Below are 26,607 nucleotides of genomic sequence, written 5' to 3'. Positions count from 1 at the left end.
TGACCCCTTCGACAAAAGTTTTAGCCGGTACATTGAGTCTCGCATTAGAGGATGTGAATATTTAAATGATGCAGCACAACCGGTCCCGTAGCTTCTGCGCTGGTTGATCGCCCTGGGGCGCTTCAGTTCCGGCTGCGGTGGTTTCGGGTTCAGCTCTGACTCAACAGTAGGTGCGCTTCATTTTTCCAGGTCGTTAACCCGCGCCCGCACCTCGCAACCCCCCCCCCGAGGGGCCACTGTCGGACGGCTGCAGCTTGTAGTTACAGGACAACCGGGTTATGCGGAGGAGACGGCAGGAGAGTGTGTGATAGAGAACACTTGACTATCAGCTCCGTGACCATGTTTCATGTCATTTTTCAAGTATTGTCAAAACACACTGACAGATTCTGTGACTCATCAGCAGCCCCCCCCCCAAAATAAATCACCCACAATGTTATTCTGTTCAACAAACCTTTTTTTTTTTAATCTCAACAGCAAGTTAGCTTATGTGTGGTCAACATCAATGAAGGTAAATATAAAACTGGATTTATATTGATAGATTGATGTTTTTGTTTTTATCAGCAGGAGGTGAAATGATGATACTTGGAAACACTTCCACTAGAATCTTCATGACTTTAGTCTTCAACTAGAGAAATATTGCTATAATACTTTTAAATGGCATACACTGATTGACCAACAAAAACAAAACAAAAAAAGCACGGTAGAGAAGCTGACAAAGAAGCTCCAAAACTCCACACGGTGGGTCGTACAGGGAAACTTCTGAGGGACTTTGGTTTTGTACCTTTGTAAAACCCGGCTCCATTTACTTTCGGGACAAAAAAAAAAAAAATTTAAAAAAAAATGGAAAAGAATAATAATAAAATAAATGATAAAAGGGTCCAACCTGAAATAATGGTGCTAATTCAAAATCTTAGTTTAGATTGAAAATACGAAAAAGTAAAAGGCACACTATTCACGTGCAACACAAAATTCCGCTCGGTGCAGCTGGAGCGTGCACTGAAGATTCACTACAGCCCTCACTTGTACAAAGAACACTCATCGTGAACTGAAAAGAGTTACTCTTTCTTGGATTAAAATCAACAATCAGATAAAGTGTTACTGTGTCTGGTCTTTCTTTGAAAGAGATTTGTTTTGTCTCAATTATTGGCGGGGAAGAGAGAGGAGAAAGGTGTTTCCTACAGATTGCGGTTCGTTTCATCTGCCAGGAAACGGCAGAGCAATACAAGCCTCTTCCACCTCCACCACAGTCCCCGCCCTCCTCTCTCGCTACGTCTCTTCTTGCCCCTCGTTGTCAAAGTGCTCCAGTACTCAACTTCCACAGATCATCTTGTGGCTGTTCTAGTCTGACCGTCGACAAAATGAAAGAGAAACATCAAAATATTCACTCAAAGGTGAAATCCACCCTTTAACACTCTTACACTGTCATGTTATATTATTTTACCTTGGACCTGCCTAACACTTTTGTACTTTAGTTCCTTCTCTTTTCTAAAGGACATTTTCAACATTACTAATAAACTGGGTTTGAGCTTATTCCTGTCAATAAAGTGTGGGCGTATGAGCATATGAACATGTCCAGCTAGCCAACTCATTTGTAACTTTTAGGGTGGAACTGTTAACGCAGCCACCAAACCCGTTTTGCAACGTGTCTTGTGGCTGAAGTGCACTCTGGTCCATGGAGGCCATTTTGGCCAGAGGCGTTATCATCAGTGACTGATAAATGTCAGACCTGCATGGTGACTTGCTAAGCTTTCGCTCTCACACCCTGGGGAACTGGCATGGAAACTTGGTGTTCGACAGATGTTTTAAATTCCAGGAAAACCCCAATGTGATATATATTGATCAATTATACCCAGGAATTAATTACATAAATTACATAGGTTTTTTTTTTCTTTTTTTTTAAAAGCAAACGTAAGTTACAGAACTAAAGTTTGGGGTTTGCGCTGTTGCTTTTTTTCTTGTCATTACTATTTTCTCTCATTTTATAGACCAAACAACTCATTTATTAATCACAAAAATAATCAGCAGATAATTCCATCATTAGTTGCATCCCTAACTTGTTGTGAAACAGTGTTAAAGCATTTTAGGGTGGATTTTTTTTCCTTAGGTCTTGCGCAGGACTGCAACCACAATTGGGCCATATTTTCTAGCCATCATTAAAGACTGTTAACTGCAACTATAAAGACTCCTAGTCAAACCACATCTGTATTTAGATCTGATTGTAAACTCTAAAAGATATCTGCTCAGTCCAGTCTACAGACAGAGTGACCGCCTTGTCTGAAAGCTAATCTGACTGCAAACACTCCTACAGTTTAACGCACGACCGCTGAAGGTTACGCAGTCTGGCAGATGTTCATGGTCCAATAATCTCACCTCAACCCTCTGACGTTCGCCGTCCTGTTTTCCCCATGAAAAGTTGTTGTTTTTTTTTTTGAAAAATCAGCATCATCTGTCAGAGAAGATACAGCTGTGCACTTCAAGTAGATTGAACACAATGTAAGTGCGGTGTAGAAAACGAACAAACAAACAAACAAACAAAAAAAAACAACCTCATCTTGTCGCTGGCTTGCTGTCAGTCAAAGAGCGGCGGTGAGCCAATAGTCGAAATCCAGTGTCAGGTGACTGATGATGATCCGCCGGTCTTTGTCTCACAGCAGCCCCAACGTCAGAGAGGAGACATTCTTTCATTAAATCTAAAGCGGGAAATCTTTAAGGGGTCATTCCATTATTATAAACATGATTCATCATTAAAACAACACAGAAGCATGACTGGAGCATTGAGGATGTAAACCAGCATTAATCTAAAAGCTACCACTGTGCGCTGAGGGAAAAGCACAGTTTGTGTCCTTTTGAATGGAGGCGTCAATGCAGTGTTTGTCTTTTTCAGTAATGACGACAAATGATGTGATGGATGCAGAAAAATTTAAAGTCTGAATTGTGCAAACAAACATGATAACACTCAAACACACTCAAACACCCACCCAAACACCCACACACCAACACACCCACACACACAGTCATACAACTGTCTCCAGGCTTGTCCCTGCACTTCCAGGGCGAGTAAGCGAGAGATTATATCCTGGTTACATCATCAGCTCAAGTGATGTCACTGCTGACGACTCAGAGGTCCCCGGGAACCAATCAAAGCTGGCTGTACAGGTGAGGCTTCCTTTCATAATCCCTCAACATTTAGGATTAATATTGCTTCAGTATTGCCACAAAAATAGAATAACATCGACTGTCTAACACCGCAACTTCTCAGCCAAACACACATTAATTACGTCAGCCCTCATTTATCAGGCAAACGCATGACCCACAATTCAACTGTTAAATAGACGCATGGCCACTTCACCTGCAAAAACTGGTAATTATCTTCATGGTATTGAGTGTAATGAAACCTGGCAAGTGTGTGCAATCGGATGGAAAGGTGGAAAAGCAGTTCAGTAGTGTAAGAAATAAATCAGGATCAGTAGTTACAAGTTACAAAAACCAAAAATGAAAACAAACAAAAAAAAACAACCTCATCTTGTCGCTGGCTTGCTGTCAGTCAAAGAGCGGCGGTGAGCCAATAGTCGAAATCCAGTGTCAGGTGACTGATGATGATCCGCTGGTCTTTGTCTCACAGCAGCCCCAACGTCAGAGAGGAGACATTCTTTCATTAAATCTAAAGCGGGAAATCTTTAAGGGGTCATTCCATTATTATAAACATGATTCATCATTAAAACAACACAGAAGCATGACTGGAGCATTGAGGATGTAAACCAGCATTAATCTAAAAGCTACCACTGTGCGCTGAGGGAAAAGCACAGTTTGTGTCCTTTTGAATGGAGGCGTCAATGCAGTGTTTGTCTTTTTCAGTAATGACGACAAATGATGTGATGGATGCAGAAAAATTTAAAGTCTGAATTGTGCAAACAAACATGATAACACTCAAACACACACTCAAACACCCACCCAAACACCCACACACCAACACACCCACACACACAGTCATACAACTGTCTCCAGGCTTGTCCCTGCACTTCCAGGGCGAGTAAGCGAGAGATTATATCCTGGTTACATCATCAGCTCAAGTGATGTCACTGCTGACGACTCAGAGGTCCCCGGGAACCAATCAAAGCTGGCTGTACAGGTGAGGCTTCCTTTCATAATCCCTCAACATTTAGGATTAATATTGCTTCAGTATTGCCACAAAAATAGAATAACATCGACTGTCTAACACCGCAACTTCTCAGCCAAACACACATTAATTACGTCAGCCCTCATTTATCAGGCAAACGCATGACCCACAATTCAACTGTTAAATAGACGCATGGCCACTTCACCTGCAAAAACTGGTAATTATCTTCATGGTATTGAGTGTAATGAAACCTGGCAAGTGTGTGCAATCGGATGGAAAGGTGGAAAAGCAGTTCAGTAGTGTAAGAAATAAATCAGGATCAGTAGTTACAAGTTACAAAAACCAAAAATGAAAAAAAACAAAACAAAAAAACAACCCTATTATTTATGTCACAGAGCTTACACAAAAGCCTGCAGCTATACCGATTATTTTCAATAGTCAGTTAACTAAAAAATAGCTTTGAGAGAGTTTATCGCTGTAAAAAGCACAAATGTAGCAAAAGCTCAACAAATGGTGCATTACTCACTGACCTGGTGCTTCGCTCCGCATGTTTAGAGTATTTGTTTAGGCAAATGGCAAACAAAGTTACCTGCTTTTTTGAGGAATACTCTAAATGTTAGTGTTGAAACCTATGCATGACCATGTTAGCCTCTGCACTCACATTAGTGTGTAAATTAATTCCTAAAAATGGACACTTTTAACACTTGAATTTGCGGTGATATCCATGGTACCGTGATAAATGAGGGCCATTTTCTCTTGTCCACTTGTTTTTTTAGCTAATGAAATTTAAAAAATGCACAAAAGTGTTTTGAGATGTGTGTTGTAGATGGCGTCCTATTTTAAATACAAAAAGCACTGCCAGCTATTTGTGCTTTTGGTTGCCAGTCAGTCAGTCCTAAATAAGTTCACTTTCAAACCATTTGTACGTGAAATGCCGCACTCTGGCAGCCTCCAGGATGTGCAGCAACCCCCTCCCCCCACCCCGGGCTGCACGGCGCAGTCCTCACAGGGGGCACAACGTCTGTGACAACAGCAGCCTCGTCAAGTCAGCAAGGTGATGCTCACACTGGGCCACAAATCGGACCTGTTCCTGCCTCGCAGTGCTGATGAGAACGAGAACAGAGGAGGAGAGGGAGAAAGGGAGGTAGGCTAAGGGAGGATTTTGGTAGAAATGTTGTCTGAGGTTCATCACAACTAAGAAATGAAGTTTGTATTAGTCGTACAAAAATTAACACTTCCTTCCCTGTTGCTACGCGTGCAGCCTCCACTTATATCTCCATTCTCTCTGCTCTTAATGATTTGTAGGTTCTCACTGCTTAATACTGCTTTCTATTGAGCCCCTCGGCTGTCTTTAGTTGACCAGTACGAAGCCATGCTGGGAGTCCACAGTCTCCATCATCTCACTGTCCAGGAGGGAGCCCTGCAGCTCAGGCAGGCTCAGGCCGTCTGACTGCCCCGGACCAGCCAAAACCCCAGCCACAGCTCCGGCCTCAGCATCTCCTGGAGCAGGCGGGACCAGAGAGGTGGGGTCCAGCAGGAACTCATACTGCTCTGGGTGACGAGCTTCGGTGGAAAGCCCCAGGGCCTGCTGCTCACAGCCTGCAGCGTAGCTGAAGCCCAGGCCGCTGGCAGAGGCTTCATGGGGCTGGGGATGGTGGAGCTGGTGATGGAGATGAGATCCAGGGGGAAGGTGCTGGGTGTAGTGGTGGTGGCTCATGTAGGGATCATAAACCAGACCCTCTCCCGGTTCCATCAAGGGGCTCAAGCTATGGGGGTGGCTGAAGGGAGGCGAGGCCTGAGGACTGCCCTGCTGCTGGGGCTGAGGCTGATGGGTGGCCGACATGGGGGGCCCCTGAGGGGAACTTTGAGATGCCGCCAGGTCCAGAGCAGGGCTGCCTGTCGGGTAAGATCCTTCAGCTATCTGCATCTGGTTGAAGTAAACCGGTAGCCCCATGCCCTGTGATTGCTGCAGGTACATCCTCTTCTGGTTCAGTCTGTGGGGAGACCGGTAGAGCCCACTTAGATCAAGATAACACTTTGAATCTACACAAGTAAGAACAAAGCTTGGAAAAATGTATGCCAAAGCACTCATTGGCAAAATCTATAATGAAAAAAACCTAAAATGCTGAGTTCTGGCATTACCTGCATGTTTTGCACATGTGGGATAAATTGTTAGCCTGGTCCAAGACCACTGAATCACTGGCCACATCATCATTTTGTTCAGTGAGTGTGGAGCAGACATTTACAGCAAGATTTACCTGTGTTCCTGCAGCTGTTGCTCTAAACTTCGAGGAGTCTCCTTACAGAAAAGTTGGCAGCTAGCAGGACTGTTAGCCAAGACGCTGGCCTTCTGGGCAGAAGAGACATTGGGACTTATGACTGCGTTCAGGATAGCTACCATGGTAACCGGCTACAAACTGTGTCATTGTTGTCGCATCATGGCAGAGCTGATAATCCTTAAATATCCAAATGACACCGCTGAATGTTATGCAAACCAGCCACTTGGCTTGATAAGACAGGTCTGTATCAGGAATAAACTTGTATAAACCCGTTGACCGTTGAATACAGTTATAAAGAGTGAGTGTAGTTGGTGTTAGACTGTACCTGTAGTCTATGAGTGAGGTATTGCGTCTCCAAACTCTGTCTGCGGGACAGGAGAGGCGGCTGCGGTCCACCTTGGTATAAAGCTAGGCCCTCCTGCTGCTTGGATGCCTCACCCTTTGATCAAAAGCATAAAGCATTAGAAGAGGACATATGCATACCCATGTATCCGTGCATGCATGCTCAAGGGCACACGTATCCCAGATCCCCTCTCCTGTTGGTTAATAAAGCTGTGTCAGCGTCTGGGTGCTTCATCGTGTGGTCTAACTGAATTATCCATGCTGTCTCCTGCCCAAATGCCTGTGTGGTGACTGATCAGCCAGATGCTTTTCTCTAAATGGCATGTACCACAGGGATTACACATTAGTTAAATCAAATGAAAGCAAATTAAATGGATGATGGGGACTGAGCATCATAACCAACAAAGAGCTGTGTTATTGCATTATAAGAGTGGGACGCGAGGAAAACAACTAGATCTTGTCTGCTTCTACGACTGACTTTCTGTGTGTTGTTTTCCTAGGAAAGCTTACAGATCTTTCCTCAAATGGTTTTCGTTGCAGTGAGTGCATCGTTTTGTGTATGTGTGTGCCCATGTTTGTGTGTGACTGCAACGTTGCCTATTGAGTGCCAGCCACTAGTACTGACTTCAACAATGGCTACATTCACTTTGGCCTGGGCTCCAGACTCCAGGCCCCAGGGGGATGGGAGACAGTAAACAAGCTACAGTTGGCTGCCTCTCCTGGGGTTACACAACAGCCTGGGTGCCTGTATTTTTTTTTCTTTTTTTTCTGGACAACACGGGGTGAGGATAGTAAAGGGACTGAGGCTGAGAACAGTGTTGCGAAGAGAAAGATCTTGAATGTGTTTGAGTGAAGGATGTGTGTGTGTGTTTTTAGGTGATTATGCAGTAGGACTAACCTCCAGGAGGTTGTGAAAGTGGTGCTGTGGTCCCAGGGGGCCCATGACAGCTCCTTCCCCGGAGCCCATCTGTTCCACCAGCATCTGCACTTTGTTCAGCTCCAGGATGCCTTTGGTCCTCGCCAAGTTCTGAAGGTGCTGACGAAACGCAACCAGACCTGAGAGCACAAACAAATCCCCACAAAACAGAGTCAGTATGGATCAATACAATCACTTTTCTCTTCATAATAGGATGTCAAAGGCGCTGTCCTTTCAGAGAATCAGGCTTAATCCTCACTGACGTTAGCAAACTGGGTGACGAGTTAGCACTTTTCCTCGCCCAATCTGACAGTGTGACTGGATGTACGTCATGAGCCGCGGTGCGTGTGTATGTGCACAACAACAAGTAGCTTTGGTAAGAGCCGTCCAGTTGCGACGGGCTTTAGCTGTGAACGATAGGACCTGACTCACTGAAATGGTGGGAGTTATTTAAAACCAGAGTCAGCAGTCTGACGCAAAAGAATCCACTGCATCAACACTCTCCACAGAGGCTTATGAAGATTAATAAATAAATAAATAAATAAATAAATAACCGCAAATACCAACTGGGAACGCACAGTGCAGGCTGTCAATGTAAAGCTATAATCATAGTTTCAACTTGGCTAACGCAGAAGTGATTTAAAACCAGCAGGCACAGAATAATGTAGCCGTAAAGGGAAAAGATGAAGAGATAGATAGATAGATAGATAGAGGTTGTTTAGCTCCTCTTTTTCTCTAATGCAGAGACAAATCCTGCCTGCCACAGACTGAAACTTCGAAAAGAGAAAGAAAGGCAAGACCAGAGAATGAGTAGTACAGAGGGAGAAGCAGAGTGAATGAAAAAAGCGAAGGATAGAGAGAGAGAACGAGCGATAGAAGGGGGTAAGGAGAGAGAGATATGTGGGTTGAAACCTTCAAATATCTGTCCGTGATTCATAACATGAATCATCGCCATCGTAGTCGTCACTGGAGAGGATGAGAGACGAAAAAAAAAGTGTGTAAAAGAGTGTGTGTGAAAGAGAGAAGGGGGACTAAATGAGAGGGTGGGAATGAGGCACATTTATCCGGAACGCAGTGTATAGGTGTGTGTGTGTGTGTGTGTGTGTGTGTGTAGAAGGGTGTGAGGGAGCAGCTGCAGCAGGGGTGTTGCGTCTGTGTCATGAGAATCAGAGCTCTTCCTCTTGACTGGTGCTGTGTGGACCCTGGAGCCTCAGACATATGCGCCATGACACTCTATACATCGAACTCTCTGCAGCTCCCAGTGACTGGACTTGAGGAGATGTGTCGGATCTGCCATTTAACTGGACACTTGTACATGACTGATCGGTGACTTTTAAAAGAGCCCTGCGGTGATTTAGCATTCCACTTACATAAGTTTATAGTAAGACTCACGATGGACAGTTCAGGGTTTCTGCAAATCATCAAGTTAAATTTGAGACTTTCTTAGACCTTTTTCGATACAGCACAGAATGGAATATAATATGTTTTTCACAATGGCACCAGCCATTGGTTAAGATTGAAAGTATGATGGAAAACCCGTAGGGACGATATGGCCTAGAATTATGTATCATTATATGCAATTTTTTCAGTGCTTCCCAGTAGTATATAACAATAATTCGTAATGATATAACTAATTAAATTAATCTGACCTGAATTGAGATAAGTGCTGTAAAATGGACGGGGGATGTATTAGCCAACTGAAAATGATAATTCATTTAAGTTATAAAAAAAAAAAAAAAACACTTTCCCATCATGAGACATGACGATGAACCTCCTACAGAGTGTAGCTAGCAGTAGTGACAGGTCTGATAGTGTTGACTGAAACTCCACTAAAAAGGACTGACTGAAGACTTCTGTAAATTAAATTTAAGATTTCTTAATACCTTCTATGACCTTTTTTAATGAATCTGAATTCAATACTTTCAAAGACTTTTCAAGACCTGCAGATACCCTGCAGTTTAAAAACAAGTGTCAAAATCCATACAGCAGATCCAGATACATCGTCTTTTTTCACAACATCATCATTCGTCTTTTTTCCGTTGCATTTGTATTCCCAAAACCTGATGCCTACATTACCCACAATGCTACCTGACCGCCAACAGTTCAGTCAGGGATCCGAGTGTGTTATGCTACTAGCAGCCAATGGAGCCTCGAGCCAAACCGAGATTAGGAGCGGGCTACAGAGGTCTGGCAAGTTGATATTTCGTAACCCCACACCTTAAACTTTTTTTCATTTTCAAACTTGCAGTCTTCAGACCCAACTGACACTGACTCAAGTGACATCACTTGAGACAATTTTGCACAGCTCCATCTGGACAGATTTTGCACAGCTCCATCTGGAGCCATAAAAGACTTTATATAGCTTTTTTCACATATGCAGTAGTACTCCCCAATGCCTGTAAACACATTTTGATGTGTTAATTGGTGGAGTTCTCCTTTAAGACGGATTCGTCTCTTTTTGCCAATTGTTGGTGAGGAACTTAGTTATATTTCCATTTCTTCTTTGCAGTCTCCTATCACCCCGCCCATTAAATTGCTCTGAAAATGCAATGTCATACAACACAGGCAGCGAAACTTTCTATTAAGTTAGCCGAATGTACATATTGAGGTCAACCCTTAAATAGAGTGAGATACTTAACCCATTATGAAGTCAGTGTACTCTGACTGCGTACAGAGAAGTGGGTCATTTGAGAGAGGGACCAAAGAGAAGAATGAATGCATATGGAATAAACACAAGACTAATTAACATTGGTAGTCCTGACCTTGGGTGAGGGAGGTGTCGGAGGCGCGGCGTCCTTCTCTGAAGCTGATAGGGGAGCGGTTGTGTGCCTCCCTATGCTGGGAAGTCAGGGCAGCCATTGCTGGGTTGGCGGGCCGGGCGCTCAAGAAAGGTGTAGGAGTGATGCCGGGGGCAGAGCTGTTGGCTGGTACCACTTCACTGAGAGAGGGGGGATCCTCCAGCAGACCAAGGTCGCTGTGCATGGAGCCCATGTCGTAGCCGATGTCTGAGTCCACGCTACCCATGGAGGGGTTGTGCCCTAGAGCGAATAATTTACCTAGAGACAAAATGTTTTTATACAGTTTCCAGAAAGTGATCCAGAAAATAGCTTCATTTTAGCAATGGATCCATGTGACAGACTCTGAAGGTGTCTGTTTGATCAGGTGACATCATACCTTGGTTTGAAGGCCCTGGCTGGTTGGTGACCTCAGAGAGGGTGTGTCGCCGCTGGCCAAACCGAGCCGTCTGATAGGCCGAGAGCAGGTGGGGCGGATCATCCTCTGTGTCGGGCTCCTCAGTCTCGATGCCCTCGTCGATCGACGTCTCCATCATGTTGCTAGGTGATGAAGTGGATGACTTGCGGAGGACAGTGGGGGGAGGCAGGGGGTCCAGCAGGCAGCCATTCACCTAGATAGAGCAGAGAGATAAAATGGGCAGTAAGAGAGAACAATAACTTTACGTTCTGTATTGACTGTACCAGGAAGATAAACAGCCCCACACTGAGGAAAGCAGGACACATTCACATTGAGACAATCAAAAGCAAAGATTGTAGTCAGATCAGGCATCTTAGAACACACACACATAAAAGCCATCATTTTCACTAGACCACTTAGACACAAGAAGTCGACCACCATGTTAAGAATGAGGGATCCATTAGTTACTCTCCTCCCTCTGTTTTCCCTCCACTCACCCCACAGTTGGTCTGTATGTTTGTTACAGTATGCAGGCCTGCGTTTGTTGGCGTAGAGTTGGAGGGTGGGGATAAAGGAATGCAGGGCCAGGAAGCGAGCTTTGACTGAAAGTGCTGTGTGACACACACACACACACACACACACACACACACACACACATAAAATCACACGCATTCACACACACAAAGATCATCTGCATGAGTTGCTGCAGTAACCGGAAAGCCTGGTGTTGGTCTAGAAAGAGCAACTTTGCCCAGTTCCCCATCTGCTTTCTGTAGTGTGGTGGGATAGGAATGCTGTTACTCAGCTGACACACACACACACACACACACACACACACACACACACACACACACACACACACACACACACACACACACACACACACACACACACACACACACACACACACACACACACACACACACACACAGGTCAGGAGGGGGAAAACGGCGTTGAGAAATAGGCGATGAAAAGGGGTGGGGCCATTAGGGGAGAGAGCAGTTAAGGGATTATGAAGAGGAGAGGGAGAAGAAGCTGAATGGAAAAGGAAAAAGGCCAAAAAAAAAAAAAAAAAAAGTGTAGGAAAACAAAGCCAAAAGCTAAAAAAGAAAAGATGAGTGGTTGGCTGATGGGTAGGAAGTCACGGCGGCAAGATCGCTAGAGGAGCTCAGCAGTTTCCTGTCCATGTGTGTTCACTCAGCTCCGTATTAGGTCACATCATCATCACAGGACCACTTACATAACCATGCTCCATTCATGCAGATAACACGCACTCAGTCTCCGTTCTGTTCTGCTTATGACAAACACATAAACACACAGAACAACGTACACATAACTCTTTGATGAAGCCAGGATAGGGAGTGGGAAAGAAAAGAAATCTTTAAGAATGACTCTGCATGTTTGTGCGTGTGGACAAGTGTGTGTGTGTGTGTGTGTGTGTATGTTTGTGTGTGGGGCCCTGCAGGTGCTTGAGGCTGTCAAATTGGACCACTGGTGTCTGTGTTCTGTAATAGTCGGTCAGCTCAACAACAGACTTGGAGGAAAAGGTTGGCACAAATAAAAGAGAAAGAGGGAGAGCACAACGTGTGTGTGTTGTGTGTGTCTGTCTATGAGCTGTGCAGGACAGGCAGCTGTCCTGTCTGATGTGAGTGTTGGCTGTGAGTGCTTACATAAGAGAACAAGTTAGCTGCACTCTGGCAGGTTGATGGAGGAAGCCAATGCTCAAAACCTCAAAGGAGTCTGGCGTGTACACACGCACACGCACACACACACACACACACACACACACACACACACACACACACACACACACACACACACACAGGTTCGCAACATTTCTGATTCACAGTGAGTGGGTATGCTTATCAAAGCAAATCGCTGTCAAGCTTATTAGGATAATTTTTCAGGACATACTTGTTGATAATGACCGTAATAACTACAATCTCCATAACCAGAAGGCCAGATGTGAGTGAGCTGTCATATGAAGAAAGAGGATGAACACACAAACAAAGAGACATACGCAAAGCCTCTACCTGTTTTTGCTGGTATTGGACTTACTTTGGGCGTGTTGATGTCCTCCACCATGAAATTCTGCTCCAGGGGACATGCAGACTGGGGGAAGGTGAAAGCATCGGAGGAGGCTTGGGACACAGCAGGGGAGCGCAACAGACGAACACCCTGAGGGAGCAAACCGACCTGGGCTGAACCACTGGTCGACTGTAGAGAGGGAGGAAAACAGAGATGGTGAGAGTCTTTGACATTACATCAAAAAACCTTAATCAATTCATGGCAAATACTTACAAACATCCTTGATAATAATACAATACGACAAAACTGAGCTGCAGTGATTATGACCCAAACAAGACAAGAAAGCCAGATCCTAGATGGTGAGGGGGAATTAAAGAGAAACTGCTCAAAACGAGACAGTGGGGAAAGAATAGAAAATAATGAATTATGTAACTGAGGGAGACACATTAAGATCAAGGCTGGGCGGAAAAGACTGCAAGAAAGCAGGTGAAGACAGAACCCAGCTGGACAAATAAATGAATGTCTGTCCGCTTGTTTGTTGTTCCTGGGTGCAGGTGTGAATAATGGAGCTTTGATCAGGGAGGCGTGGATAATAATCTCTGTATACATTATTCGGAAACCCCTCATTGCCCGTACGCCCTGCCATTACCTTGACGACGGTCTGTTCAGCGATGGTGCTGGGCCGTCGCTGGCGGGCGTCGAGCCTCTGTTCGACGGGGAAGCTGCAGCGATGGGCCTTGAGCCGCTCCACCAGCAGGTAGTAGATAGCAGCAAAGTGGTTGTAGCTTTTGTTCTGCAGAGACTAGAGGATGACAGACAACATAAATGGCGGCATCTGTAACTGAAGTTTTTACTGATGCACACCTTCCACTTTGGATGACTTGACTGTGACAGCTCTTAAGATACGCTGAGATAATTCTTTAATTTATCCCTGTGTGAAATTGGGTTATTGGAGCAGCCGAAGAACAGAGAATAGGAGAAAAAAATGCATATCCATTGTCCAGTGTCACCATCTTCTTCACAGTCTGAAGCTTTGACCTTTAAACCTTACTCCTTCTTATCTCTGTTGAATAAATAAAGCTAACTCCTCCCTCCATCTTGGTCCTCACCTCTATAGTCTTGTGCTGGTCGATGCCGAGGCTGTGCATCAGGCGAAGGACCTGTTCGCTGTACTCTCCCAAACCCACCTCGCCCTCAGCAGGCAGGGGCTGTTGGTACAGGACAGGCCTCTGTACTGGAACATCCAGAGCCATCCACTTGTGCTCCTTGATCTGGGCCACAGACAGACGCTTTGACGGGTCCAGGACCAACATCCTGCGGATCAGGTGCTCACAATCTGCAAGGGGTGGAAAGAACAATCATGTGACAATGTTTTTATACCCTCTCAAATTTTATGTCACCACTTTTTAAAAAAGAACAGGTTGTTTATGTTTGATAATGCTGAGCACTTCTTGTATAAGCTATGATGAGGCAAATTAAACCCCAAAACGTCATGTCCTCGTCAAAGTAGCCAAGATGAAGTGAGGCAGAAATAACAGTTAGGAGCCTAAAATCTGCTAAGTAAATTTCTCAGTTCCTTCTGCCGTCACTTTCTGAACAGCGTGTCTAAACCCTTTTCTCCTTTCCTCCCCTCCTAACGAGAGATCCTCACCTCTAGTTAGCGGCTAGATGAGTTTGACGTCAGACACAGCTGGGATCTTAACAGGATTACAGTTCCCCTGGCTGTGCTGCTTTGGCCTGCCTGCACCCTTACTGCCTGCACTACATTCCTGCCTGCCACACGGCATCCGTACCCATATACCCTGCTGCTATTGTCTTAAAGTAAAACAGATGTATTTTCAACAAATACGCCCTGCAGTTGTTTATTATTTTATTGATCTTTAATGCTTTCTTTACTGGAATATGTTTCTGAAACTAATGATGTGTACACGGAATTTTCTGATTGAAAATACAACTCAAATGTTTAAAAAAAATCTCAAAACAAAACATGATTCATGTGCTGTGCTTATGTGATTAAAGTTGTTCTCATTCTGATGTACATTTTAAAATCTAACTGTCATGTTGTCTTTCTTCCAATTTGCAGAAGAGGCAGAACAAATAAACTTCCCAGATCTAAATTATACTTCACGGATCAGTCATTTTTTGTAAGTATGATTAAACTTTAAGCAATTTTAGAGATTTAAAAGACTTTTCTACATTTTCTACCGGTTAGCAACCTTCTGGAGGTCACCCTCTCTCCTGGTCTACCAGAGTCCACAGACATCCTGTCTTCAGTCACAGCGTTAGCAGAGAGCCCAAGGACCTGGCTGCCAACATTAACTCCCTGCTGCACATTCTTCCCGGTTGCCCTGCTGATCTACTAACGTTTGCGTACATCACTTTTTTTTTTTTTTTTTTGACCTTGTGTCTGGTGGTTCAGCCAACCCCCCCCCCAATATGAGCATAACCTGTGTGCCCTTCAATGCACTTTCCCCCCATACTGTGGCATCTTAACAGCTTGTGCAGCTGCAACCTGCTTCAAATACAATACATTGCAATACATTACAATTTGTTTGACCCAGAAGTTACTCAGGCTCTGCGTTGCTAAAGCCTTGTTTATAGCAACGGTTAAAGCTGAGCACATTTTTCAAAGCTACTGACCACCTGGGAAGGTTGGACTATGTAAAGGGAATGACACTGCATAGCTGGATGGCTGTCTGGCTGGCTTATTGATTGGCACACTGTTCTTAGCCAGTACATTACAACACCATGACTCAACCACAGAGCCATCCCAGTTAACACTTGCAATGTCCCAGTGGTGTAGAGTTGCACCAAGTCCCCAAGTGAAGGAGAATAGCACTCAGTTGCGAGAAGTTGAAGAGGAGAATGCAGATACTGAGGCTGTCTATATGTTATCTGTGTCACTGATTTTATCAGAAACAGGAACTTGAAAATAATAGACTATATCCAATATATAAAAAAATATAACCATCATGAGTAACTGAACATAAGATTAAGCAACACAATCTGCTATTCAAAGCTTTTAAACGTCATCAGATTTCACTTGAATTTCAAAAACAACTACCGGTTTTATTCCAGCGTGGGCTTTGATTGGCTTGCTGTACTGCTGCTACGCAAGAAAGAGGAGCTATATGCCATGAGCAACAACATGAGCTTCACAAAAAAAAGCTGCGTGCAAAGTGTGTGTTTTTATTTTCAAATGGGAGTAAATTACAGATGAATCTATTACCAAATAAACTGATTTAGAAAACTGTTTTGCAAGTCAATTAATCATTTTCTAAAGCAAAAATTCCAAATGTGCTGCTTTTGTCTGTTTTATATAATTGTTAATTGCATATCTTGACAACATTACCTTGGGGTCTGGGAACTCGTGCTGGGCATTTAAAGAAAAAATATTCCAACATTTTGTAGACCCAGCAATTTATCGATTTATCATGAAAATACTTGTTGATGCTTTGACCTGCAGTTTGCAGTGAGTTTCAGCTCCAAAGGTCAGGTATGTATGGCTTGACAAGTTTGTTGATCCGGACAACGTGGCTGACTCTAGGCTATTCTGTACTACTGACTACCAGGCCTGTGCAATGTGCAACAGCAGGGGGGGCATAAGACAACAACTACTGTAGATGTTAAGTCCGTAAGCTTGGAGTAGACCACAACATTCACAGTACTGAGTTTTTCTAGAGAGAGTTTACTGTGCTGTGTTAGGCTGTGCTGTGCACCACAGCACCAGCGAGAGGAACAAGAGTGGATGAGATGGACAGTTTCTGGATGAAGAAATCAGCACACTCTGTTCTCCTTGTTCAGGGAACAGGGGCTGGAGGGGGGGGGGTCAGTCTGGCCATGGAGCTGACATTACACTCCTACATTCCCCTTACCTCTTAATTGTTTCAAGGTCCTGACCATAAAATAAATTAATAAATAAATCTGATCGACTCTCACACCACACCCCCTGTGGAGAAAGTGCTACAGACTTGCAGATGGAATACAGAGAAACAAGACAAAAGAAACAGACAGGACCACAGACGGACAGGAAGATGTCTCGCTGACGGAGAGCATGAGTCAGAGAGACACACAAACAGACAGACAGGCAGAGTCTCCTCTGAGCGACAGACAGGCAAGCTGCTGGCTCTTCCCCAGGTTACATAAACAGCTCCAGCTCTGGACTTAATCTGCTGCCAGCTAGCTAGCACAGCAGCTAACAGCAGGGCTGTTCTGACACAGTTAGCCAACCTGACTCGCTCTGCAGCATGCACATACACATTATAGAGGACAATGGCAGAGTGACCCTTACTGTATCCCCTTCAAATGAGCGTAATGCTCTCTTGTTAATGAAATGACCGCCACAAGAGAGTCTGCCAGTTCGACAGTATGAGGGCTCAAATAGGAAAGTGTGATCCCGTCATCTGACTGGCAGTGTCCCTCACAGTAATTTTCATGCCATTTTTTACTCACTTCGAATACATACCGTGATAGAAAAAGAATGGAAAGTGTCTCACAAATACACTATATGTACACTATAAGTTTACATTTACAGGAATGTGTGGTACCGAGGAGTGGGAATTGGCACAGTCTGCTATCTTATTTTATGTCCCATATCCCAGAGAGATTGAGCTGGTCTCCTCTTACCTTCAGTCATGAAGTAGGGAATGCGAAACCTTCCTTCTAGGACTCTCTGTCTGAGCACAGGCAGGGTGGGCCCATCGAAGGGCAATGCACCACACACCAGCACGTACAGCACCACCCCCATACTCTTTGAACATGAAAAGATGCACACACATAGATCAAAGTCAGGGCAGAAACTTTGAACAATCAGTACATCGATTAATCAATCACAGTGTCGGGATGTGAATAAGGCTAAGATTTTTGTCTGCATTCACAGACTTACATACAAATGTACACACAGATGGACGACCCTCCACACAAACACAAGAAATGTGGTAAATGATTGCAATATACAGCAGGCAATAACCTGTGATTGGGAAATCACACTCCACATCACCACAGCGCCATACGAAAGGAACAAAATCCACTGACTTCATTTTAAATATATATAGATACTTACTGAATATGCAAAAAATGAATTGTGTCAACTGATACTTTGGTCACGTGACTTAGTAAATGTGTAAAAATTATCTCAAGGAAAGAGATGGACATGGTCTGACATGAATTCAATGCATGGATCAGTGTCGGTTTAGTTAAATATAATGTGGTAAAGTTATCTTCTTTATGCGACCAGTCGTCTTACCCAGATGTCAAGCTGTGGGCCCTCATACTGTTGTCCCTCAAAAACCTCCGGAGCAGCGTAAGGTGGGCTGCCACACCATGTGGCCAGAGGCTCCCCGGGCTGGAAGAAGTTCCCGAATCCAAAATCTACACAAGAGAAAACACCAGGGGTAAGTGGGTTAGTGGGAGGAAAGGTAAAGATTATTTCAAACATTAAGGTTTTTTGAAAGTGTAAAGGCCCTTCCAAAATCTGATAACTTACTACATGTTGTTTAGAGCAGTTTCTGTAAAAAGCCAACCTCTAACTGTAAGTATTTCTTGTGACTGTAAAAAAGGGAAGAAGTTGCAGTTAAAATATAGCTGCAGTGATTTGCATACTGAGGTGGTCAATCTGTACAAATAAAGAACAACAAAGGAGAACATTGCTATTGAGAGTTTTTAAGTTTCTCCATGGGGTCTGCAGGTTTTGCATAACGTAATATGTGGTCCACATATTTTTACGTTGAGGAAATGGGCCTTTGTATGAGGTAACCTCCCCTGGAGACTGACATGAGGTCATCAATGCTGTGCTCCAACTGGTTGTCTGTAGAGCAACTAAAACTCAGATTTTTAAATCTTCAGAGGAGTAAGACAGAGGAGTCCAACGTACACATGCATGAATACACACAAACACAAAACACTGAGAAGTTCATGCCTGCCTTTCATTAAAATCCAACTAGAAGTTGCAGTAATATCTGCCAAAACACACTCAGTCTACTTGCGTGTCTGTAATCACTCAGCCATCCCCTTTCTTCTATTAGTTCGTATCATTCTCCCTCGCTCTTTCCCAAAACCTTCTCCAGTAAATGATCTTTTGCCTCCTCTCCTCATTTGGTTTTACATGACTTACTACTAGTGCTTACTTCTGGTGCTGAAATGATTCATCCCTTAATGCATCAACAGAAAATTAATCAATGACTATTCAGATAACCGAGCAAAAATGATCTGGTATTGTTTTCACCTTGTGAGTCTGTGTGTGTGTGTGTGTGTGTGTGTGTGTGTGTCTCATCATGGCACAGTTAGGTCCTGGAGACACCTACTGTAGCAGATTCTACCACAGAGGAGGATTGTCGTCTTGTTTCATGAAACTTTGCACGTATGTATTTGAGATCAAAATGAAGGCTGACTTCGAAGATGGGTCTGGTCCAAGCAAGGGCACTGGACATAGGGGAGTTGGAAGTAAGGAAGGGGCCCTGAGCCCCTTCCCCCACATTACGCACCCAGCCCACATTTGTTCTAAATCGCGGAGGACTGTATCCCAATTTCAAGCCGCGATGCCTGTCAACATATTGACGTTCCAACCCATGTGTGTGTCCATGAGTACTCAGTACACCCATCTTAAAATTCGGCCTTCACTTCAATCTCTTTGTGTCTTGTCTGTCTGTGGACAGATTTTGTCAACGCAATAGCGTCACAATCTCGCAAGACACAGTTGCAAAACTTGGATGGGTCAGATGGGTGATGAGTACAGAGTACTCATGTAATAATGTAGTAATAACTACTGTGTACACATGTAATGTAGTAATGACTACTGAGTGCTCATGTAATAGTGTAGTAATGACTACAGAGTACTCATGTAGTAATGTAGTAATAACTACTGTGTACACATGTAATGTAGTAATGATGACTGAGTACTCATGTAATAATGTAGTAATAACTACTGTGTACACATGTAATGTAGTAATGACTACTGAGTACTGATGTAATAATATAGTAATGACTACTGAGTACTCATGTAATAATGTAGTAATGACTACTGTGTACTCATGTAATAATGTAGTAATAACTACTGTGTACACATGTGATGTAGTAATAACTACTGAGTACTCATGTAATGCAGTAATGACTACTGAGTACTCATGTAATAATGTAGTAATGACTACTGAGTACTCATGTAATAATGTAGTAATGACGACTGAGTACTCATGTAATAATGTAGTAATGACTACTGAGTACTGATGAATAATATAGTAATGACTACTGAGTACTCATGTAATAATGTAGTAATGACTACTGAATATTCAGTTAATATAGTAATAACAACTGAATACTCAATAACAGTTATAATTACTGAGTACTCGTGTAATGATGTAGTAATGACTACTGAGTACTTAGTACACATGGTTCGGAATGTCAACATGTTGACGGCTGTTGCAACTGGTGTGTTCCTATCGCAAAGATGGTCTCTAGTTTGAAGTCTTTCATAAATAAAAATCTAACATTTGCTTGTTGTAACTTCTCAGTTATAAAACATTTGATGGTTTTCTCTACTCCTCGTGATTGTAAATGAAATATTTTCAACTTGTTTCTTTTGGAAACACGGGGGGAAAGAGAAAAGGGGTATGACATGCAACAAAGGTCCATGGCCGGATTTGTACCATGGACTTTGTGGCCATGTTGCATCTGCCGTAACCACTCGGCTACCAGAGAGCTCCTGAATGGCACTGGTCATTAACTTAAAATATTTTACAGCGTAAATGATTAACTGATAAAAAAAAAAAAAAGAAAAGAAATAAAAAGATAGGAAAATAAGTCCATGCTCAATTAGTTCAATATCAGTGGGACCTTGTGATGGTGTCATGGGACCTGTCATGGGAGCAGACAATCAGGCTCACTTTACCCTCCAACCCTCTTGCATAATTCAAAAACAGTTACATAAACAGAAAGATGTAATGCAAAACTAATAAATTACACTGATAAAAAAAAAAAAAAAAAAAAAAAAATCTATCTTACATAATGGGGCTGGAGGTGATTTGGGTTCACACACACACGCACGCAGCACGCACGCACGCACACACACCTAGCAGTCACATAGCATTATGTAGAGCTGCATATAATTTTATAATTAAATATGCATTCTATAAAATGCAAGAAAGTGTTAAAAACATAATTTCTTGGAGCAGAACATAACACAGTCCCAAACCCAAAGATAACCAGTTTATAAAGATATACTGTGTAACAGAAAAGTAGCAAATCCTCACATTTAAGGAGCTGTAGGGGACAAATAGTTGGAAATTTTCTTTGATAAATTACTTTAATGATTACTCAATTATCAAAATTTTTCTGCCTATTGACTAATTGTTCTGGTCAAACATTTAGGGGGTGTGGGTGTCTGGACGCCCATTTGTAGTGGGGGACCTTTGTTGCATGGCATTGCTGGTCTCTCTCTCCCCTATAAGGTCTGCTTTCAAATAAAGACAAAATGCTCAAAAATTACTTTGAAAATGGGCAAGTGGACAATAACTATGTTGACAAATCTAGACTGCAGGCTGCATTTTGACTGTACAAAGGAGAAAATGTGCAGGAAATTCTAGTTCACTGGAAAACACATGTAGGAATCAGGTCTGAGAGATTAAAGCAGTGCCAACTCCAACTGAAAAGGAAATAGCAGGTTTGACACTGTATTTGAGTGCTTGTATTCAATTCATTTAATTACTGCAATACAGATAGCAGCAGGTGTTGCTGAAATAAACTGGAGGGTAAAGCAGTGTGCCAAAGTCGGGTTTATTACAAGTATGTTTACTATCTGATGCTGCTGTGAAGGTGAGATGTGAGATGCAGGCACAGCTGAGCGGAGCAGTGCAGTTGGTTTATCGTCAGAAGCTGTGACCCATTTCATGGAGCTGAATACTGAGCAGACTGGTTGACGTCAAACGCTCCAGCACGCTGCAGGCTAACAGCACTCACAGCTCAACGGGAAAGGCTGGGTGGGGAACGAGTGTGTCGCGCTAAAACGGTATTAGCATAATATTAGCCAAAACATGCCACACTGGAATACACTCCAGCTAACAGCTTATAAAACTGTCTGTGTGTGTGTGTGTGTGTGTGTATATGACGAGTGTATGACTGAAGAGGACAGCATCCAGCATGCATTGTGTCTCATAACAAGGTATGAATGTTGATACAGTTATGGCTGCAGCTGAGGATGCATTGCACTAGATTCACTCTTCCTTTCTCTTCTCGAGCCTTCTCATCTTTTCTCTCATACTCGTAAACACCTAAAAACTTCTCTCTCCCTGTATGCTTGAGGTTCCCAAAACCCTAGCCTCTTTCACTCTTATGAAAAAGGACATTTCACCGTTTAAGATGAGACTATGTGACTTTTGACAAAAAAGATAATACATTCCTCCTCTAACAAATGAAAAGTTGAAATTGAAAGAAGCTAAACTTGCTCAATTCAGTTCACTCGGGTTTTGCCAGTAGCTCGTTAGCAAACTTCAGAAGGATATTCCTGTATAATGGACGCTATAGAGTCATTTCACTGACTAAATGACTCTTATCTACTTGTGCTTTGGTTGCACTAATTTTACAGTTTTCATATAACTGTCACATGTGCCGACAGTGGCAGCTGTTCAGTAAAAGTTACACAGTCTCGCTTTAACTGGTATCCTTTACCTAGTATGATCGATTTCACTTTTAACAATTTTCACTGCAGCCTTAAATCTAGCAGATATTTGGTTACAATACTTTCTCAAAGTGGGAATTACAGCACGTCATGATATGTGTGACTGTATAAAACTAGATGGCTATAATTGTTTATTGGTTTAAAGGTGTTAAGAACTGATTTTCCTGCCACGAGTGATGGGGTCCCAGGTGAACATAAAAATTTCTGCCCGGGTTTAAACAGATTTAGTTACTTCATAGATACAGATTTCTATATCCGTGTTTTTGTCTGTGCTCTTCTGACTTGTTTGCTCAGTTGGAAATAGGTGATGTCAGGTACCTCTGAGCACAAGTCAGGATTTATCAACACTTGAATCAGAATCTGATCATAGTCGGTGGGTTGATTAGCCACTGTCAATCAAATCTGATCAATCACCAAAGCACATTTACATAGTCCTGATGAAGCAGATTAGCGGAGTTTTTGACTGTTAAACTCAAGTACTTAAATAGGGGTTTTTACCCCAACATTTTAACTTTTTATTGTTGCTTATTTAATTATGAACATTAAAAAGTCACAGAGAAATCTTGAAGATTTAAAACCAAACTTCTTAGGGGCTTTAAAGATAATGCGATATGATCAAAAGCTCCACGACAGCTTCTGAATGGGCTTTGAGGTGAATTGCTGTTTCCAAGGTCAAGAAAGGACTTTGAAAGTCAATGGGAATGCTTGTTTAAGGTAGTTAAATAAAGTGAATACCTGACAGACTGAAGGTCCTTATTTACACTATTGCAAAAATCCTGAAAATCAAGTACAGCCAGAAAGCAGTCCTGCTCACTGATTTGCTACATACGCCACAATGATCCAATATAATCAGAGATGATAAAAGAATACCTATTAGGGAGAAGACATCCCAGTAGACAAGTCTCTATCTCTAATGTATGTCGTCATGTCCAACCTTCTCCCTTCTGTTTCTTTACGTTAGAATCAAATGTGTCTACATGTAAACGTAATGTGAAACAATTTCTCCCACAGGTGTACTTGATCTGGAGAGTGTTTGTACCCGCTACATTGTTTAGTTGAGCATGAAACACCTTTCAGGTTTGGTGCATTTGGCACAGAGTGATGTCCAATGACATCCTCTGATCCAGCAACTCACTTTTGTGATGTCCACTGACATCACTCTGTGGGTGGTTTCAAACTGGAAAAGTAGTTAATGAAGCTACACATGCTGTAAACAATTTGGTGATATACAATGATAGACAAAGGGCAACATATCAGATTGTGTTTTTGAGAGTGGTTCTCCTAGACCATTTTTGCTTTTTTTGACCACAGAAACTCAACCCAGCCCAGCCCAAAAACGCTGCTACGTTACAAAGGCTGGCTTCTCACCTCCTCTGTTATTTCTCCTCCGCTCTTTCCGCTCCCTTTCAGTCTGTCAACTTGAACATAAAGGGGCTGTTTGAAGTGAAAACATGAAGGGCACCCCCGCTGCTGCTGTTCCCCTCTCCTCTGCAGCCACCATGAGTATGACCTTTCCTTGACTGACCACTGCCTGGTTAAGCTTCATACAGACTGACCAGTGGTGGCCTTTAAAAAGCAGGGAGGCATCAGTGGATTGCAAGAAAAGCCCAGAAGCACGGGTACAGGTGCATATTCAGACTATTGCTGCAACCAGGAACAGAAAACTAATAAGCAATCTTTATAATCAATTAACTGCTTAAGTTATTCATCAGGTAAAAATGCTAAATATTCAATGTTGCCAGGTTCACAAATGTGAGGATTTGCTGCTTTTACTTCTTTTATATCAGTGTAAACTGAATATCTTTTTATTTTTGCCAGAAATACTGAACTACCAACCATCTTGCCGAGGGGCCCACAGTTAATACAATATTAAGAACATTTATAACATTGAAACAAACATATCAAAAGGTGGCAAACAACATTAAAATACAATAGAATAGGGAAAAATAATACGAATAGAATTTAAAATAAAATTGAATGAAATTAAAATATTCAAAAAGATTCAAAAAAGCTGATATGATTTTAAAACTAGTCTTTAGGCCTTTATTTTTTTTACTTTATATTGTGCTTAGATGGTGCATTCACGCAATTAATTTGCTCTTAATACACACAAAATACAAACAAAATTCACAATGTGGAAACAAAAAGGGAGGTGGGGCTCAGTGGGCCCTCTAGTGAGTTAATCGTGTTGGCTGGACAAAACAGCCGACAAAATAATTGTATAGTCCAATCCATCGTTTCTTGTTGTTAGCTGCAGTCCTACCCAATTTGCATTTAAAGTCCAAAAATAATCGACAGATGAATTGATAATGAAAATAACCATTAGATGCAGCTCTAGAGGCAGATTAGCCGAGCACGGCCACGAACAGAAAAGGAAATCTGTACGTTTCTTGGTCGAATGTATGGCCGATCTAAACTGACATCAGTGTGACTAAGGCAGTTGTGAGGACTTTCTTTCTCATGTTCAGTACTAATCTGACATGATTTCGCCATGTACCTTCACCAAAAACATGTCAGAGCACAACGTGGGTAAGAGAAGAACAGAATGTACTTTGCTGCTGCTGTCCTCCCCAGAGACATTTTCTGTAATCACACGCCAGGTAATGTTCTGTTCATTGTTTTCCTGCTTCAAATCTAATCTGCCGCGTGGACAATCGGCTGTGAGTCAGACATGTTTGTGAAAATTACTGCTGGGGTAATAACATCTCCAGGTTATCATCTTGGACCCTTCTGGGAAACAGTGGAAGGGATGATGTGAGTAATGATGCAGGTGAAACATTCAGCTCTCTATCAGTTAGTATTGTATAGTGAGTGTATAGCTCTGTCTAATTTGTCCTTATCTGATTTTATCTGACTTATATGAAGGTTAACTGGGGTGTTCGTCTGTCATTTCCCCCCCATGAAGTAACATTTATCAGATCAATAAACAAGGATTTTATAGGACTATTTGAAGTCCATCACGTGAAGTCCTTTGACAGGAGGGCATTTTCCCCGGAGCACGCATACTCAGTGTCTGCTATCCATTCACACCTGTATTTTTAAGTGTCCTTGTGTGACCAACGCACCTTAGATGGATTTCAGTATCAGCTCTGAATAAAGCCAAACCTTGGCCTCTTTCAGAGTATTGCCAAGGCCGCAGCTCTGACACCCTGCTATGCATCCCTCATCATTCTTCCTTCAGCCTCTCATCTGCTACTCTGTCTCCCAAGTAGCCAGTCCATTTTATCACCTCGTCTCCTCCTCCAATTAAACCCAACCTTTCCTCCAACTCCCTCCACTCTGGGACACAGCGGTAGGGTGACTCGACCGCCGCTAGCTCTAAATGCCGGTTGCTTAATGATCACACTTTGAAGCTTGTACTACAGACCTCCAGCTTAGTCTCAAATCTCTGCATCTGGGTCTATTCCTGTATTTGTCCTCTACTGCTAATGTTTCCACCTGAAAACTGAAGGTAGGGGTCACTAAGGAGGGATTTTTGATCTTCTCTGATCATCATTTTTTAAAAGATGGCACAAGCTTTTGGATTCTTGCTGAGATTTTAAGACGCCTGCCGTGGCATCTTTCAGCCAACAGCTATCTCGCAAGCAACCTAAGACCACTTCTCAACACTGTGCGAATGGCCTGGGCAGGTAGTCAAGACATTTCTGAACTACACTGGCACTGAGATCATGGCAGGCAGTGGATCAAAACTAAATGATTCCATGCAAACATCATGTATTTCTCATCCATAAGTGAGCTTATGGGTCCTCCTGCACTATGCCTTTATGATACCTGCAATCTTGATGTTCATGTGGCCATCCAGCAGCAGATTCTCTGCCTTCAGGTCCCTGTGGACGATGTTGCGGTTGTGACAATACTCAACCGCCGACAGGATCTGCCAAAACTTCCTCCTGGCTTCCAGCTCGCTGAGACGGCCGTGCTTTGCCAGGTAGTCTACAGCCAGAGAGAGAGAGAAACACAGAGTGCAGAGAGGTGATGTGTCATGTTGGAAGTATATGCAGATAATACTTTACATTGGCTTACATAACATGATTTGACACTGTCAAACACAGTATAAGGTAACACT

The 26,607-nt window shown here is 42.9% G+C and overlaps 1 protein-coding gene across 2 annotated transcripts in view; it reads right to left on the bottom strand.

Moving 5' to 3' along the window:
• Window positions 1–3,503: 3,503 nt before the first annotated feature.
• sik2b (salt-inducible kinase 2b) overlaps window positions 3,504–26,607 on the bottom strand; it is a 45,378-nt gene continuing 22,274 nt past the window's right edge. Inside the window, exons 4-15 of one of the 2 annotated variants that reach the window (XM_040130224.1) lie at window positions 26,313–26,474; window positions 18,120–18,244; window positions 17,501–17,624; window positions 13,984–14,210; window positions 13,524–13,676; window positions 12,905–13,063; window positions 10,829–11,060; window positions 10,417–10,710; window positions 7,637–7,794; window positions 6,722–6,835; window positions 6,376–6,467; window positions 3,504–6,111 (exon numbers count right to left, since the gene is read on the bottom strand). In XM_040130224.1, the coding sequence (XP_039986158.1) occupies window positions 5,469–6,111; window positions 6,376–6,467; window positions 6,722–6,835; window positions 7,637–7,794; window positions 10,417–10,710; window positions 10,829–11,060; window positions 12,905–13,063; window positions 13,524–13,676; window positions 13,984–14,210; window positions 17,501–17,624; window positions 18,120–18,244; window positions 26,313–26,474 (2,483 nt within the window). In that variant the 3' untranslated portion in view covers window positions 3,504–5,468. The remainder of the gene's footprint in view (window positions 6,112–6,375; window positions 6,468–6,721; window positions 6,836–7,636; window positions 7,795–10,416; window positions 10,711–10,828; window positions 11,061–12,904; window positions 13,064–13,523; window positions 13,677–13,983; window positions 14,211–17,500; window positions 17,625–18,119; window positions 18,245–26,312; window positions 26,475–26,607) is intronic. The other variant, XM_040130225.1, reaches the window with a different exon arrangement.

This window comes from Xiphias gladius, chromosome 7 (genome assembly GCF_016859285.1).
Source record: "Xiphias gladius isolate SHS-SW01 ecotype Sanya breed wild chromosome 7, ASM1685928v1, whole genome shotgun sequence".
Classification (NCBI taxonomy): Eukaryota; Metazoa; Chordata; class Actinopteri; order Istiophoriformes; family Xiphiidae; genus Xiphias; species Xiphias gladius.
Note: the sequence above shows the minus strand (reverse complement) of the source record. Positions and strands in the feature narration are given on the sequence as shown.